At 43.1% G+C, this 15,152-nt stretch overlaps 1 protein-coding gene across 14 annotated transcripts in view; it reads right to left on the bottom strand.

The window, feature by feature from the left end:
- Positions 1-15,152, bottom strand: part of LOC147030538 (histone-lysine N-methyltransferase 2C-like) — a 240,631-nt gene that overhangs the window by 54,187 nt on the left and 171,292 nt on the right. For 13 of the 14 annotated variants that reach the window (XM_085874679.1, XM_085874678.1, XM_085874680.1 and 10 more), the window contains one exon: positions 8,653-8,794. In XM_085874679.1, coding sequence (XP_085730805.1) covers positions 8,653-8,794 — 142 coding nt within the window. Of the gene's footprint in view, positions 1-8,216; positions 8,270-8,652; positions 8,795-15,152 lie in introns of all 14 variants that reach the window. The other variant, XR_015056437.1, reaches the window with a different exon arrangement.

Genomic DNA, 15,152 nt, shown 5'->3' with positions numbered 1-15,152 from the left:
TCGTGACAATGACAGTTGAAGATCAATATCGTTACACTCTCCAGGGTGTCCTTTTCTTGGAGTGGTCCTCTTCAGAATATACGCGGCCCAATTTATAGGTTCACCAGAGGCCCGGGTTCGATTCCCAGAGTGGCCGTGTACTTTTTCCCATGTGCAATCCTGTTCATTTATCGACAGCTAACCCCACTAAAACCTGGCCGGAACAACCGTTTACAGAGATGCCAACTTTTGGAAATCAGAATTAGGGAGGATTTTCAACCGACACCAAATAATGTGCGCGAAGCGCACATCTCGAGCGCGGAGCGCTCGACCCTTGCGGCGGGGTCCAGGGCCCGCCTTAGGGCCCTGGAAGCTCTGGGGTTCTAGACGCTCTCTAGTGCCCTCTGAGCCCTATTTTGGAGCATTTAACATGTTAAGAATTCCCACTTTTTGAACAAAAAAAAAAAGGGGAAAAATTGTGCACTTTTTAATGTTACATGTATGTTAATATTAGTAAGTTAGGGGACAATCAAAGATTAACAAAAAGCACAAAAGAAGCAATATTTTTCTTACCTTACTGGCTGGTACTACTGCTGCTTGCTTTTTCCATGGCAGCTTTGCTGAGTGACAGCTGTGTGGCTCTTTAGCCCTTCTGATTATGTCTATGCTGTATTCTCTGGTAGCAAGGGGTGTTATGAGCTAGTTTTTCAATTAAGAGAGCTTCAGGGTTTTGACACTCAAATTGGGACGAAATTCAGTATGATTCTTCCGTACAAGACTGAGTGCCCGTCACATGATGCGTTCGAATGAGGAATGACCAAGATTCCCTTCATCACTTTGCTCAAATTAGGATACTTGGCACCAGTGCAGGGATCTGTGAGCTATGAAATCCGATGCCACTGCTCATCCACTCTCACTGTCTCAGTAGCAATTGTAGCTATGGAGGCGTCTGCCTGGTAGTGAGCGATTCACTCTCAAGACTGTCTATGTCACTATCACCGCCACTGAACAGACAGGGGAATTTCTTGATGAAAAACTCAACACAGTCAAACCCCACTTCTTGGTGTAGCTTAACATCCAGCACCTGAGCATGCTTGGCTAATTCATCATCTGGCGGCCAGGTTTTGAAGATGTAATTGCAGGCTTTCACATAATATGAGCGAACTGCACTGGAAGAAACCTTGGATGTCTGACCCACTCAGAGTGAAGGTGGATTTCTTGAGACTCCTTTGTTCCCCTTATATACAGTTTGGCATCGTTCCCAATCATGAGGTCCTCATCATTCTTCTGATGATTTCTGTCAGAGAAGGGTACATTTACCAGAGGAACCGATGACACCGATGGTTTCCAAAAACCGTACGAAGATATCTTTCAGAAGACCATTCAATTCTCCGTGCAGGAGATGAATACAGGGTTCGCTCCTTTGGAGCAGAAGATTCCCTTCTCAAAAAGCTTGTTAGCATATCGAAGGAAGAAACAATAGAGTTTTGTTTGTGGAGACAAGAACATCCTGTTGACACGTTTTTCTCTAGATTCCTGCACAGTGTTTGAGGAAGATGCGCTTTTTAGTTGTAGAACCTCGTAGTACACTTAGCCGCAGGGCGATCACACTTGCGTTTACTGCCAGCAGAAGAGGTCAGACTCGTAGTACCAGATCCAATTTTACGTTTGAGGAGAGAGCTTGAGGTAGGTGCAGCCAAGGAAGAAGACCTCCGATTCGAAGGTTTTGCTGAGCTTCTATCAAGTGATTTGGCAAAAGCAGAACTTAACTTGGGTCCTTCTTTGCCTGTAGATGGGACTATCACAGTCTTTCTCGACTCTGAAGGGATCTGCTTTGTAGATGAACGTGATGAAGTGCCGGGTATGCTCCCCGCTCTCAGCATCGTTTTTGGTGCTGTCCCTGCTGTCTTCTTTCGCAGCAGATACTGCAGTGGTAGTGGTGAATGCTGCTCCACTAGTGCTTGATCCTGCAGTGCCAGTACTGGCAGTAGATACAGTGCCGTCCTTCTTGCTCGTTGTTAGAGTCTTGGCTACAGTTGGTTGCATTTTTCTTCGTACTTCTTCTTTGAAGAAGAGGCGAAGTGGCTCCCACTGTTCAATCAGCCTGTCTAGGCACTGACCAAGGGACAGCCACCTTGTTGCGACATGCTTCAGAATCTTGTGTGTCGGGGCATCACAGAGTTCTTGCAGTGCTTTCACTCTTTGACGCGTTTACTACTTTTGTCCAAGTAGTAGTAAATATCGATGAGAAAGTCATCTAATTCAATGGGTAAGGCCTGAGCCGCCTTCTCTGTCGTATTGTGCATCATATGGGAAGGGCATCCCATGATGCAGCACTCTGATTTTGTTTGTGGATATAAGCAGCGACTCCTTTGTGCTTGCCCACCATGACAGAGGCATTATCAGCACAAAAGGAAACACAATTTCCCACGGAATTTTCCTGTCACTGAACTCATGATCAAGCAGTTTGAAAATGTTTTCTCCAGTGGAATCTTGTTTGCACGCAGGCAAACTTAGCAAACCTTGCTTCACAATCCCAGCACTGTTGTCATAGTACGAAATCAGGACAGGATATAGCTGGGCCTCACCACTGTCATTGCTACCGTCTGGAGCTAGGCTAAATGGAGTTAGTCTAGCAATATCGGCAATAGATGAAGCAGTAACATTTGACAACTCACCAATTACACTGGTCAACAACAAATTTGTTGTCTGCATTTTTTAAGCTGATTTAGGACGAATCTGATGCGCTGAATCCAAAACTCACATTAGTTTTGTTCAATCAGGTCAAGTTTTTGAGATATGGCCACATGTCGTTTTTTACATTTTTGTTCACATGTACGCATGTGTGGAGCATTTTAGAAGAAGTTGGTGGGGTAAAATATCATGTCAAATAATTGTTTTGATTGGAAATAATTATTTTAATGACAAGAAGTATTCAGGTACGATAGTTCTAGGTGATTATGTCGAAAAGGGATCAGTTTGAAGTCATAAAACCTCAAAATCTTCCAAAAATTGGTGAGGCAAAGCATAAAGTTCGTGGATCAAACCTAAAGTTAATGGAGCAGATTTTGTAATAATGTGATACAAAAAAAGTTGTATTTCTTGAAATAACGAACTCTGAAGAATGTACAATACCTACATGCGCCATTTATGACATGCGCTTCTGCTCAAGCTTGGAGTGCCACAGTACGAACCCAAAGATTGGAGACTGTTCATTGACAGCAGCAAGCGATCACTGAAATGTGTTCTGCTACACAACGGCAACCAGTTTGCCTCTGTACCCATCGCTCACTCGACTACACTGAAGGAGAAGTATGAAGCGGTGAAGTACGTGCTGGAGAAAATTGGTTATGATCAGCATAAGTGGTTTATTTGTGTTGACCTGAAGATGGTGAACTTTTTGTTGGGACAACAGTCTGGCTTCACCAAGTACCCTTTGTTTTCTGTGCATGTGGGATAGTAGGGACCGTGCTCAGCATTACACGAAGAAGGACTGGCCTGTGCGGGAGGAATTGGTGCCATGCAAAGAAAGGAACGTCATCAACGACCCTCTGGTGGACAGAGACAGAATACTCTTCCCACCGCTGCACATCAAGCTCGGCTTAATCAAGCAGTTCACCAAGGCTCTGGACAAAGATGGTGACTGCTTCACTTACTTGTGCCAGGCTTTTCCAGGATTGACCATGGAGAAGTTGAAAGCTGGCATCTTTGATGGTTCTCAGATCCGTCAGCTCATCAGAGATCCAGAGTTCAAAAACTCAATGAACGAAGTGGAACTGGAAGCGTGGAAGACATTTGTTTTGGTAGTGAAGAACTTTCTTGGCAACAATAAGGCCAGAAACTACGCAGAACTTGTCAACAACATGCTGACTGCTTTCAGAAACCTGGGCTGCAACATGAGCATCAAGATGCACTACCTATTTTCACATATGAACCGGTTTCCTGAGAACCTGGGTTCAATGAGTGATGAGCAGGGGAGAGATTCCATCAGGACATGAAGGAGATGGAGACCAGGTATCAGGGTCGCTGGGACGCAGTCATGATGGCTGACTACTGTTGGAATCTGAAGAGAGACCTCCCTGCCGCTGAACATTCCAGGAGTTCGAAGAAACGGAAGTTCAAGCCCTGAAGTTTGAACAGTGGTGACGCAACATGCAATTTACTTGTACTTACCTTTATCAATGCCCACCATTCAGATGACAGTAATCGATGTTTCTATCATGTAATCAATAAATGTTGTTGGCAAAACATTTTTTTTTCTTAAAAACATGTTTAGGATGATATGTGTTGACAAAAATCAGCTGGTAATGCCACAAAAATGTAATTGATTTTGTCACAAGATCTAATTTTTTCAAATCAACTTTGCACAAAAAACAGACCGGATGTTGATGGATGCTAGAGAAACGGATGCCATTTGCTGATTCAGCAGTGCCAGAATACACTAATTCACTTGTAGAAATCTAGACAACATTCAGAAAGTAAAAAATTGTTGACCAGTGTTCTTTTTCTTCTTTGTTCTTGTTGTTTTTTTTTCCTTTTTTTTTCTTGCTTTTTTTTTTTTTTTTTTTTTTTTTTTTTTTGTTCTTGCACATCTTGCACATCTTGCAAGTTTTTGTTCTTGCACATCCATACTTTGAAGCAACTTTTGAATCTGGAAAGATCTTTTGAAATAGAGGTCCAGCATGATCTGAGACTGATATGGGCAAGTTATGTTCCACAATAAATCCACTAAAGAGAAGTTCCGCTCGGGTAACATCCTCTTCCTCGCTTGTCCCTTGTTTGGTGAAATAATTCAGAAGTGTACCGGTACTCGTGCTCGAAGATCTCTCCTTTGCAATGTCTGTGTGCTGCTTCTTGTTTCCAACGTGCTTCCGAATATCATCGCGACCTCCGTGCTCAACTGAAATATCAACGCTGCATACTGTACAATACGCATGATGAATTCCTCTTTCAGACTTTCGAATACACGGGTATTGGAAACTGTATTCGGTCTTGCACTTCTGAGACCATTTCTTGGTCTTCGTAAGCTTCTTTTCTGCCATTTCGTAATCAACATCGAGGGCTTGAAGCATCGGTAACTTCGAAGTCGATGTTCCACAGCTGCAGCGCGACTCGTAGAACTCTAGCGGCTGTTAAACACCGCACGGTGGTCACGACCGCCGGGCTGGTACGGGGCCCAGCTGCATGCAGTGAGCGTATCGCATGCATATACACTGTGCATACATACCGCATGCACTGTATTGCACACATACCGCATGCACTAAATCTCAGTGCATGATCGCATAAGCGAGATCCAGACCCAATGTTTCGCTGCTCCTCATTTGAATTTGCAATTTTTTACGTACAATTTGGTAGCAGCGAACGTTATGGAGTTACCACATGCTATACGTAGCAGACGATGCTTTTCATTCAATTCTCATACTAGTACATTCTGATTAGTGAACAGTGCAAAAATATCAAAATTTCGGGAGGATAAGGATAGTGATCGTAAGGGCGGGAGTTTGGGTGAATTTTCGGAAGCCTCCCGATGAAATCGGGAGGGTTGGCATTGCTGCGTTTACCTCTGCAACGAATTTGGTCCCAATCCGTACACCACATTTATACTTATGGATGTATAATATGTGTCGAAAATATGTACAATGTGTCATGCATACTATGTATAAAATCACATAAAATAATATGTAAATAATTGTTTTGAATCGATATATTGTTGTGGTTTCCGCCGCGTTCGGCGTGCGGACGACCGTTCCAGCCAAATCGCGGTCGCACGTCCACCGAAGGCCGCAATCCAGTCGTGACTTTCAGGACCAACCCCGAAATCCAGTCACGGATGCCTCAACGCATCATAAACCAGCCAATTCTTCTGTCCACGCGCTAAAGGGTCGATCACCGAATCATCGATGTACCGAATTATTCGCGCGGACAGAAATACCAGGAGTTTATACCTCGACGGGACCTGCACGAAAACGAGCCGCTTAAGCGGCTTGTTATGTATGCGAATGCCGAGCGGTTTTAATTCGCCAAATCCCGTCGGACCAGATGTACGTTTATCGGCTTTAATGAGCCAGTTAATTCCCCTACCGCACAATGGCAGTCAATGGAGAAAGTGACGCAACAAGCGGGTTGACATTCAAACAATGGGTATTTATTTCCACCCTCGGCACGTAAGCAGACAATGGGGGGATGGGGACAGGACACAAGCAAAAAGCCTACAGCCGGGTTCTATTGGAATGCAAGTATGTACAGGCACTTAACAACAATTCTACTTAAAGACAAGGCACCACAGACTTTCATACAAAAATCCAAGAAAGAAAAAGACAGGCTCGTAAGCCTTTAATATTCCCCAGAGCCGGGATGACCGAAGGGGCTCCGAGAGGCCGGGCAGGTTACCTCGTCGCCCTTGTGGCGACTCGATGGGTTTTTGTTCGGCGACCCTCGGTATCTGTCTCTCTGGCTCATTGCCAACGCGGCAGCGGTTGTAATGGCGGCTTGGTTGGTCTCGGGCCTGGCAGCGCGCCTGATTTCCACGGCCGTCTCCTCGACGACTCCAACGAACTGCCCTTCAACCGACTCAGCGGCTCTCCAACCGCCAACCGACTGCCCTCAGCTCAACTGCTGCTCGCCCACCAACTGGCAGCTTCACCACCAACTCACCAACTCATCAACTCCTTTCTCGGTGTTCCAACGCGGCCCTTTATCGGGTCCGGGGCGTTCGCCCCTCCCTTCCCGGCGCGCGGGGGAAAATCCCAGGAGTGATCGGGCTTACATCTTTTGCTGTTGTAATAACCATCATCCTTGTTGACGCCGTTCTGAGGGACCCGCCCCAACCGTCATTCCTGTTTTCTTCTCACAATATCGGGGCGGAAGTTGTCGAGTTGTTCGTCATTTGAAATAAAAGATACAACAGAATAACGGCAAACTCAAAGATTCACAGCCCGGCACACGAATAAATCCCTTTATACATCGGTGGGGAAATCTAACCTGGAACACACACTTATCGAAATAACTGATCTCTGGGGAACCTGAATGGTGGTTTGCGAATTTCCACAACCATAACAATATAATATGTATAAACCACTGTTGTGCTTGAGGAAGCCGGCTGTGAAGCAGATAAAACGTTGCCTGAGACTGGATCTGCTCTCGCTTTTTTGCTCAAATCAGCGGAGTCGATCTCGTGTTTTATTTTTATTTTTTAACTTTTGGATCGAAGCGCCTTCTTCTTTCAAAAACCAAATGTGTATATATATATATATATATATATATATATATATATATATATATATATATACACACACATACACACACACGCACGCACGCACGCACGCACGCACACACACACACAGTTAGTTATACATATATATGTGTATTATAGTTTTATATATATATATATATATATATATATATATATATATATATATATATATATATATACATATATATATATACATATATATATATATATATATATATATATATATATATATATATATATATATATATATAATACACACAAATATATATATATATATATATATATATATATACATATATATATATATATATATATATATATATATATAAATAAAAGCCTGGTGTTGGCGCAGTGGTTCGGGCAGCGGCTTGGGATCCAAAAGGTCCTGAGTTCAAGCCCCGTTGGGCCACTGAATTAATACACTAGGGGGTTGACTCAGTCTGTCATCCTTCCGAGGTTGGCGAAGTGAGTACCAGTGTACTGGGCTGGTGTATGCCCCGGCTCGAATAGGTGTACCATATCCCTATGTCGTAAGAGGAGACCAGGGTTGCGTCAGGAAGGGCATCCGGTGTAAAACCTGTGGCAAATCATTATGCGGATCATAACGGATGATCCGCTGTGGCGACCCCTAACGGGAGCAGCCGAAAGACGAATAAGAAGAGAGAGATATATATATATATATATATATATATATATATATATATATATATATATATATATATATATATATATATATATATATATATATATAGTGTGACGAGCACTCCCCCAACCTCCATTGGACACAGTGTGACACCAAAGTGTCACCTCCAATCCGGAGGCCCTGGCCTGGTGACTGTCAAACAGACAAAGATTACATGGTCAACATCAGTTAAACTCTCGATGTTATGGTGAAGAATCACTTCAAATATTTTTTTTAATTTTCATATCCAGATCCTGATTCGGATCTACACCAAAATCAAAACAATTCGTTTTTGTCACATACCCAACATGTATACCAAGTTTTGTCTGAATTCATCCACAGCTTTTAGAGATATCCTGCTCACAGAAAAACAGACAAACAAACAGATAAACAGAAAGGGGTGAAAACACAACCTCCATCCATCTTTGGTGCTAAGCCAAAAATATCAAAACAAAGCAGAAAATAAATACTGAACACTTTTTTTTCTTTTAGTAATCAAGAGGTCGAACAAGCTATCCATAAACATCTGGACAGCTTATGCTATGTCACCATGACTTATCGAGATGCATGCAGTTTACATACATTGAGATGCAGGACACACAATCAGGCAATGGAGAAAGAGGAGTGGGATTCAAACCAAGTCCAAAGGGCAAAACTTTGATCGAAAATTACTGTGGAACCTTTTCCAAAAACATCACTGATGTGAATTACTTAATAATGATGTATGCATTCAACACACCTGCCATCCTCAGGGTGGCTATGTGGAGGTGTAGGAAAGGAAGCTGGCACATCGATTGGCTGGATTGGACGTGTACCATGGCCAGGGACAAGTTGGGCACCAGGAAACGTCAGTGTCAACTGGCAATGCGACTCTGTAGATCCTGAGAAATTGTATCACACTTTTTACCTTGAAGGCTGAAGTACAACACAAGTAACAATGCACAACATTTCGACGGAAGCAAGGAAATAAATAACCCAATGAGAATGGAAGGATAGAAAGAGGAAAAAAATAAAAAAAAACCAAAGGAAGTGATTAAAGGGGGGCACGCAAACCACCCAGTGTAATTATTTGCAATGGGGCTGCTTTGGCAACACTGAACCCGCCTTCGGGTCAAACACCAGACCGAATAAAAGGAAGAATATACAAGCAAAGGGGTTGAGCAAGTCATGGACGGACAGTCATTTTAACAGATTTAACATGCGGATTTGAAGGATTTTTGCTTCACTCTATTACATAATTCACTCTCTTGTATAATTCACTCTATTATTATTGCCAATGGTCAAGGAAATTGTATATGCATGCCTCTCATCATTTTACCATATTTTGTCGTCATTATGCTTGTTCTTCCATTTAATCCTTCCTGTTGATTTTAAGAGTGAATTTGCAAATGAAAATACTTCCTAAGTGAATACAACTATAAATCCTTTCCATGCTGAGCTGCTTTGTCAAGGTTGTGAAGCATGCCATTGTCAGCACGATGCTATAGTCAGGTTATCCTGTCTGATATGTCTTTATAGAACCCAAATATTCCACCATATAGATCCAAAAAAATGCCTATGAGCCAGTGTTATTTATACTAATAAATGTGTGTGTGTGTGCGTGTGTGTGTGTGTGTGTGTGTGTGTGTGTGTGTGTGTGTGTGTGTGTGTGTGTGTGTGTGTGTGTGTGTGTGTGTGTGTGTGTGTGTGTGTGTGTGTGTGTGTGTGTGTGTGTGTGTGTGTGTGTGTGTGTGTGTGTGTGTGATCTCCATAACTCCAAAAATATAAAACCGAGTAGCCTGAAACTTTGCATGCAAACTAAGAAAACTCCAAGGAAGTGCAAGAGTGAAAATTGGGTGTTTGGGTTAATTAAAACATCCCTTTTGAAGATAATTAGCAGCTTTATTTAATTATATCCTTCATCAAATAATCTTCGGGAACCTCGCTCTCTTGGGTCTTAAGGCGTATCCTCAGTAACCTCCCTGGGGTCTGAAGCCGCCATGTTTTTTGGCCTGCTCATCCATGCCTTGACTTGGAACAGGCCGCAACAATTTCTTAACGATAAAGTTTTTTTTCCACTTTCCTCACTCATATGATCGAATGCCTGTTCATCATAGCTACGAATCGCTGCATACATTGCAATGCTTATAAACGCGAGAAGACGTGAGGGTTCGTTTGCAATATTTAATTTCTACATATGCGATTACGACGAGTATGTCTTAAACAAAGGAGAACTACAAAATTTAAGCTCCAGAATCGAACTTACAAGCAGTTCCGACTCCTCGAAAAGTGTTCATTTGTCCAATTAGGACATATTTGACAGTTCGGGCATCTCCAGGATGTGTATGTTGAATAAGACGGTTTGGTGATTGCCAATTGCGTGCCAAGGAAACCGTTTCTTATCAACTGTTTCGTTGGGGTGCTGAAGCCAGCGCTCTACAATATTCGCATTGTCACTGAATACTGCATCGACTTGAACAAACTTCAGTGCTATTCGCCTGTGTTGGCCACGTGTTGTTCTGCGGTGCAACAGGCGGTGGCTACCTCGCTGAAAATGTGAAAATATATATTCAAACATTTCGTGCATTGCGTAGTAAAGCCACTTGGCACGTTCTGCAAATTTCAATTGTGATACCGTGGTTCGACACAGGAGGTACGAAGACAAAATAAATTACATGATCACGATGAGAATTTTTTTTTCATTTCTGAAGTGAAGAATTGCTAAATCACAGCAGGAAAGCTGAGAGGTACGCATGCTCAACTCTGTGTAGCCTGGATTTGAATCCCAACCCAGCTCTAAACTGTCCTCCCGGTGTTTCACAGGCCGGGTGATTCATCACTGTGTGTGTCATCTCTCGGATGGACGATAAACTGGGTGTCACATCTGCTGGAATCCCTCAACCCTACACCTTCCAACCCTAACCCCTCTCCAACCCCTATCCCTCTTTCCGACCCCCCTCTCTCTCTCTCTCTCTGACCCCTCCCCTCTCCCTCCACTCCTCTATCTCTCTCCCAACCCTCCCCCTCGTCCCCCATCATTCACCCCCTGTTGAGGGGACTGTAGCATGTACAAATCATATTCGGAGCTGACCAGTGGGGTGCAAAGGTCGCTGCATTTTACAAGGCTGTTGGTTTTGAATGCTACCGCCCCAGGTCTCGTGTGTGTGTGTGTGTGTGTGTGTGTGTGTGTGTGTGTGTGTGTGTGTGTGTGTGTGTGTGTGTGTGTTGTTGATTGCTATCTCCATATTCGGGTTTCAGAATGTGGAATGCAGTCCTCCCAGGGCAGGCTCGAAGCATCCACCTTCGTTTCGGTAAGGGTCACGATTAATGGACCAAGCTGTGAAGTTTTCTGTTCTCAAAGTTTTGTGCCGAGGGCTCTCTTCGGGATCATTACTGAGCCCAGGGTGGGCTTCCAACTGTAGTTTGTTTGTAATATTCCCAGGGATGGTTTTAGCTCACCTGTAAAGTAGTTCCAGGGAGCTTATGGGATGGCTCGTCGTCAATCCATCCGGCCGTTCACAAATACTTGCAACTTCTCAGAAACTACACATACGATTTCAATGAAATTTGACCACAACTTTCATCACCCATGAGGGCATTAAAAAAATGGGATTTGAAGGGGTCTTCAGAGGGAGTTTAAGGGGGGGTAGTGCCCCCCAAAGAGGTATTTGCTTTTTTCTTAGAAACGATACACACAATTCCGATGAAACTTCACTACGACCTTCATCACCCATGACATACCAAGGTTTGTTCATGACATGAGGAAAATCGGGCTCTAAGAGGGTTTAAGGGGGTTGTCCCCCCAAAATATGCACTTGCTTTTTTCTCAAAAAGTACACACGCAATTCCAATGAAACGACCACCATCTTCACCACCTGTGATGCACTAAAATTTGTTCACGACATTAAAAAAATGTTGGGGTCGAGGAGGGTCTCTGGGGGGAGGGGGGTTGCCCCCTCCCCAAATTGGTATTTGCTTTCTTTTCTGAAACTGCACACACAATTTCGATGAAACTTGACCTCAACCCTTATCACCCATGATGTACCAAAGTTTGTTCACGGCATTAAAAGAAAAAACATGCATAGGAATTTACTTTCTTCTCCGTTGCATATTTTCTGGGTCATCCATACCTACCAGTGGTTGCCTGGTTGTCTTATCCAGCCACGACCAGGTGAGCGCCCTGGGGTATTACCCCTATGTTTAATATCTCTGTGAGGTTCTTTGTCATCATTCCTGTAGGTCCAGCTATCACTGGTACAACTTTTTTTATTCTTCAGCTTCCAGGATCTTCTCACTTAATTCTTGAGGTCTTGGTGTTTGGTCATTTTCTTGATTTCTGAATAGTTTCGTCCTAAATCACTGGTATTAACACCTCAATCAGCAATGTCTTCTCTTTTTTATACCGAAGTATATCTGGTTGCAACGCTTTGTTTTCGATGTTCACGCGCGAAGGGATCATGAGGTCGTACGTGAGCAGTAGGTACTTCCATGTTTTCTGCGATTGCTTTTGGTTCATGTTCCCACATATTTTCTGTAATTGGGACATCAAAGTTTTTGCAGATGTGCGTTATAAACTTACATTAAAAGGGACTGATTACATTATAAACTCTGATGTGTCATTCTGTGTATAGCTGTTCTGACATGAGTTTTTGTGTGTGTGTGTGTGTGTGTGTGTGTGTGTGTGCGTGTGCGTGTGCGTGTGCGTGTGTGTGTGTGTGTGTGTGTGTGTGTGTGTGTGTGTGTGTGTGTTCGGTCCTTAAGCACAACGCATATTATCTTTGCTAATGCGACCTCTACCCCTCACCTTTCTCTCTTCTTTTTTTTTTTTTTTTTTTTTTTTTGCACGCACGCACGCACGCATGCACGCACGCACGCACGCACGCACACACGCACGCACGCACACACACACACACACACCTCTCCCTCCCACAGTGTAGAGTAATGTTTGGTGAGGCACGGCTCTCCCCACCTCCCTTCTTCGCTCTTTCCCTCCCTCCTGACCCTCTCTCTCCCTCACCTCCTCCCCTCGCCTCCTCAATACTCCCATCAGCGAAGCGACGGGTTGTACATGCTTGTCTGTCATCATAAATATCAGTGTGTGTCAGTGTATCTCCTCCATAACTCCAAAACCATGAAACCTAGTTGCCCGAAACATTGCATGCATTCTAAGGAAACTCCACGGGAGTGGATGAATGAAAACTGGGTCGTGGATAAATTTAAACACCTCTTTTGAAGACAACCATCTCATCTCAGTATGAATAAAACAAAAACAGGTTTATCCTTGGCCAGCCCATTACAGGGGTCTTAAGCCGCCATTTGTTTTGGCCTGCTCCAAAATGCCTTGCCTTGGAACCACGACGTACTCTTACGGACTAATTAAAGCATATAATCGAAATATGTCTTCAAATTTGATGATAGGAGCATGTGGACTAATTAAATATTGAAATCTGGAGTGAAATCTGAAATATGTAAGAAATTAACAATTCTTATAATGATGCTTATTTATGAATTTACTTTAAGCAAGCAAGGCTGTGATCCCTCTTTCTCCATATTTACACAAACAAAATTTGAAATTGCCAAAGCATTAAACGTCACATTTTCCACTGTTCTGAGAATTATATTGAGTGCAGAAAAGATTTAGGAAAGTGCCGAAAATGTAACTTTATTGAGTGCAACAAAAATAATTAACCACGGGGATCACTGCGATGGCTGCGGCCGGGGTCTTCGTGGGGAAATCTCTGAAATTAGGAAGGCAAAATAAATGAAATTAAAAGAGCGATTAACATAACGGGATTAACATTAACATAACAATTAACATAACATAACATGATTATCATAATGAGTAAAGTAACAGGCCAAGTGAACTACCAGTTCAAGAGAAAATTGGAAAAATATTGCAATAATATTTAAATTAATTTACTCTGAAAATTTCCCACTCGATTTTTGAGACATCGGTCTCCCCCCACTTCCTTCTCTCCCCTTCTCTCGCTCCCACTCCCCTCTTCGCACCCCTTCCCGGAGTGTATAGTGAGGTGCGGTGAGGCATCGCTCTCCCCTCGTCCTCATTCTCCTCCCCTTCCTCGCCCCCCCTCCTCATTTCCTCACCCCTCCTCGCTCCACCTCCTCTCTCACTCCCACCCTCCTCCTCTCTCCCCAGCCGTCTTTCTCCCCCACCCTCTTTGTCACCCCCCTCCCCCCTCTCTTAGTATTCCAAATGCCGCCGATGTTCAGAGATATTGGTCTAAACAACAACACCAACAGCAGCATGATTTTTAAAGTCCACAGGTTAATAAAAGGTAAAAGCTCTGTAGTTAAAATAATAAAAGTATTAATTATGGGTAATTTATTAGCAGACCAAAAAGATTTTGTTATTTTAATTTTAAACAAGATTAAGGCTCATGGAAGGGTGTTGTGATACGAGGGTAAAAAAAGAAGACAACAAACTGACAGTCGGGTAACAGTTGGACACAAGTAAGAGACAAAAGAAACAGGAAAAGAGAGGAGAGGAGAGGAGAGGAGAGAGACTGGTGAGGAAGAGAAAAAAAAAGCAACCTGCAAATAAGAGGGTTGGGTTAATGGTGATAAAAATATTGCATGTAGGAATGGAAGCAGGGAGGGATAGGGCAACATGAGATGATAGTGCAATACTTGCTTGAAATGTGGGATACAACAGCCTGAGGAACGCCATTCCACAAACGGAAAAAAAGAACAACAAAGAGGGCGAAAGATTTATCAAGCAGAGAAGGAACTCAAAAGGTCGGTTGTATTTTCAAATGTTTTGCTTTTTGAATACAAATTTAATATATCTTCAGGATGGTCATGTCTGGAACACTGTTTTACAATGACGCCCTCAGAGTAAAGAAAGGGCAGAATTTGAAAAAAAGTGGCATTTATTTTGCAACTGAAGTTTAATGAAAAAACAATGTGTGAACAAACTAGTCTGTTTTCACATTTGCTATTTTAAGAAGATAGTGGAACAAAATGTTCAGGATGGCAAAAACAAACAGTCATTATTTTAATCAACAAGAGCGAGGCTCAAGGGAGCAAGGCTAAATTGACAGTGGGGTGGAGGGACAAAATTAGGCACAACAGAGAGAGAGAGACAGAGACAGAGACAGAGACAGAGACAGAGACAGAGACAGAGACAGAGGGTGGGGTGGGGTGGAGGAAACACTGAAAGCAGCAAGTCAGAGGAGTGGGTTGGGAAGTGTGAATGGGGGTAATACAGGGTGTTCAAAAAGCCACAGTCATCTTTAGTTG

The sequence above is a fragment of the Eptatretus burgeri genome, chromosome 3, assembly GCF_056783735.1.
Source record: "Eptatretus burgeri isolate ZD-2024b chromosome 3, Ebu_testis_v1, whole genome shotgun sequence".
Lineage (NCBI taxonomy): Eukaryota > Metazoa > Chordata > Myxini > Myxiniformes > Myxinidae > Eptatretus > Eptatretus burgeri.
This window is presented reverse-complemented; position numbering and strand designations above follow the sequence as displayed.